Below are 1,118 nucleotides of genomic sequence, written 5' to 3'. Positions count from 1 at the left end.
ATTACATTTTATATTATTTTTTTAGATCATATTTACCACTCTCCAAAATCACTTTTTTCAGTGCAGTACTCACACTGAGACTTGGGGTCTTTTTATCCTCACTGAGTCTTCGTCAGAGTCGCTTCTCTCTCCTGCTTTTGAAACCGTCTCACTGTGTCTCTGAGCGTCTTGCTCATTTACACTCTCCTTCTCTCTGTCTCCTTTGTCTTGCCCACAGCTGTGAGCATCTCCTTGCCCTCCTCCTTCCTTCCCGAGTTTCCGCTCATTCTCCACCTGCTTCCAGCTTTTCGTCAGGGAGGACACCATGTTGGAGCACTTCCTGCGGCGCGTCGGGGAGCTCTTCTTCTTCAGCAGCTGGTCAATCTCATCACCCAAAGGGAGAGATTCCCTTTTCAGCTTCTCAGCCAGGAAGCCGACACCTGAATGACAGACAAAGTAAAGTAAAGCAGTTCTACTTTTACTTGAGTACAATTTTTGGAAACTTCCAACTCTGGTAATATTAGAATATCTGATCCAATCTGGAAGGTGGCGGTACAGCACCTTAAGTTGTTTGCCAACCACCACTAAAACAGAAGAAGAAGAAGAAGCCACCTGTGCTTTTCTCCTGGATGCCACTGGACACGGTCTTCACCACCTGCTTTGTTTTGATGCAAGATGGCTGATCGTTTGCGGTTTGAACGTCGTCATTGCTGGGCGCTCCCTGGGATGGAGATGTTCGAGTCTCTGAAAGTGTCTCCAGATTTGGTTGGGTTTGTGCAGAATGAGGCTTTTTAGGGGCCCATCTCTTTTTGGGTTCCCCTGGTTGGTCGTTGGACGACGGCGCCCAGCCGCTGGGCTCGCTGGCTTGCTTCTTCTCGTTTTCCGCCACCCACTGCTGCCAGCCGCTCGTCAGGCTGCACACCATGCTCACGGCGCGCAGCTTCCTGAAGCTCTTGTTGGTTGAAGGTTTCCTTTCAGAGGTTTCACCAGCCGCTTTTTCAGACATTTTTCAAATATTAAAGATTCTGTAATTGCAATAAATAAAAATGTTTTTGCCTGAATTTCTGGAGATTTCTCTCCGTGTGTTGCTTTCTAACCTCACGCTTGCAGCTGTAGCCTCTGAAATGGACAGAGGAAAC

The 1,118-nt window shown here is 47.9% G+C and overlaps 1 protein-coding gene across 1 annotated transcript in view; it reads right to left on the bottom strand.

Moving 5' to 3' along the window:
* abrab (actin binding Rho activating protein b) overlaps positions 1–1,118 on the bottom strand; it is a 9,549-nt gene extending 8,431 nt beyond the window's left edge. Inside the window, exons 1-2 of the mRNA XM_015019930.1 lie at positions 592–1,118; positions 74–419 (exon numbers count right to left, since the gene is read on the bottom strand). Coding sequence (XP_014875416.1) covers positions 74–419; positions 592–985 — 740 coding nt within the window. The 5' untranslated portion in view covers positions 986–1,118. The remainder of the gene's footprint in view (positions 1–73; positions 420–591) is intronic.

This window comes from Poecilia latipinna, unplaced genomic scaffold (genome assembly GCF_001443285.1).
Source record: "Poecilia latipinna isolate Pla-1442-1.1 unplaced genomic scaffold, P_latipinna-1.0 Scaffold2508, whole genome shotgun sequence".
NCBI classification, from domain to species: Eukaryota; Metazoa; Chordata; class Actinopteri; order Cyprinodontiformes; family Poeciliidae; genus Poecilia; species Poecilia latipinna.
The sequence above is the reverse complement of the archived record's forward strand: the minus strand, read 5'-3'. Positions and strand labels throughout refer to the sequence as shown.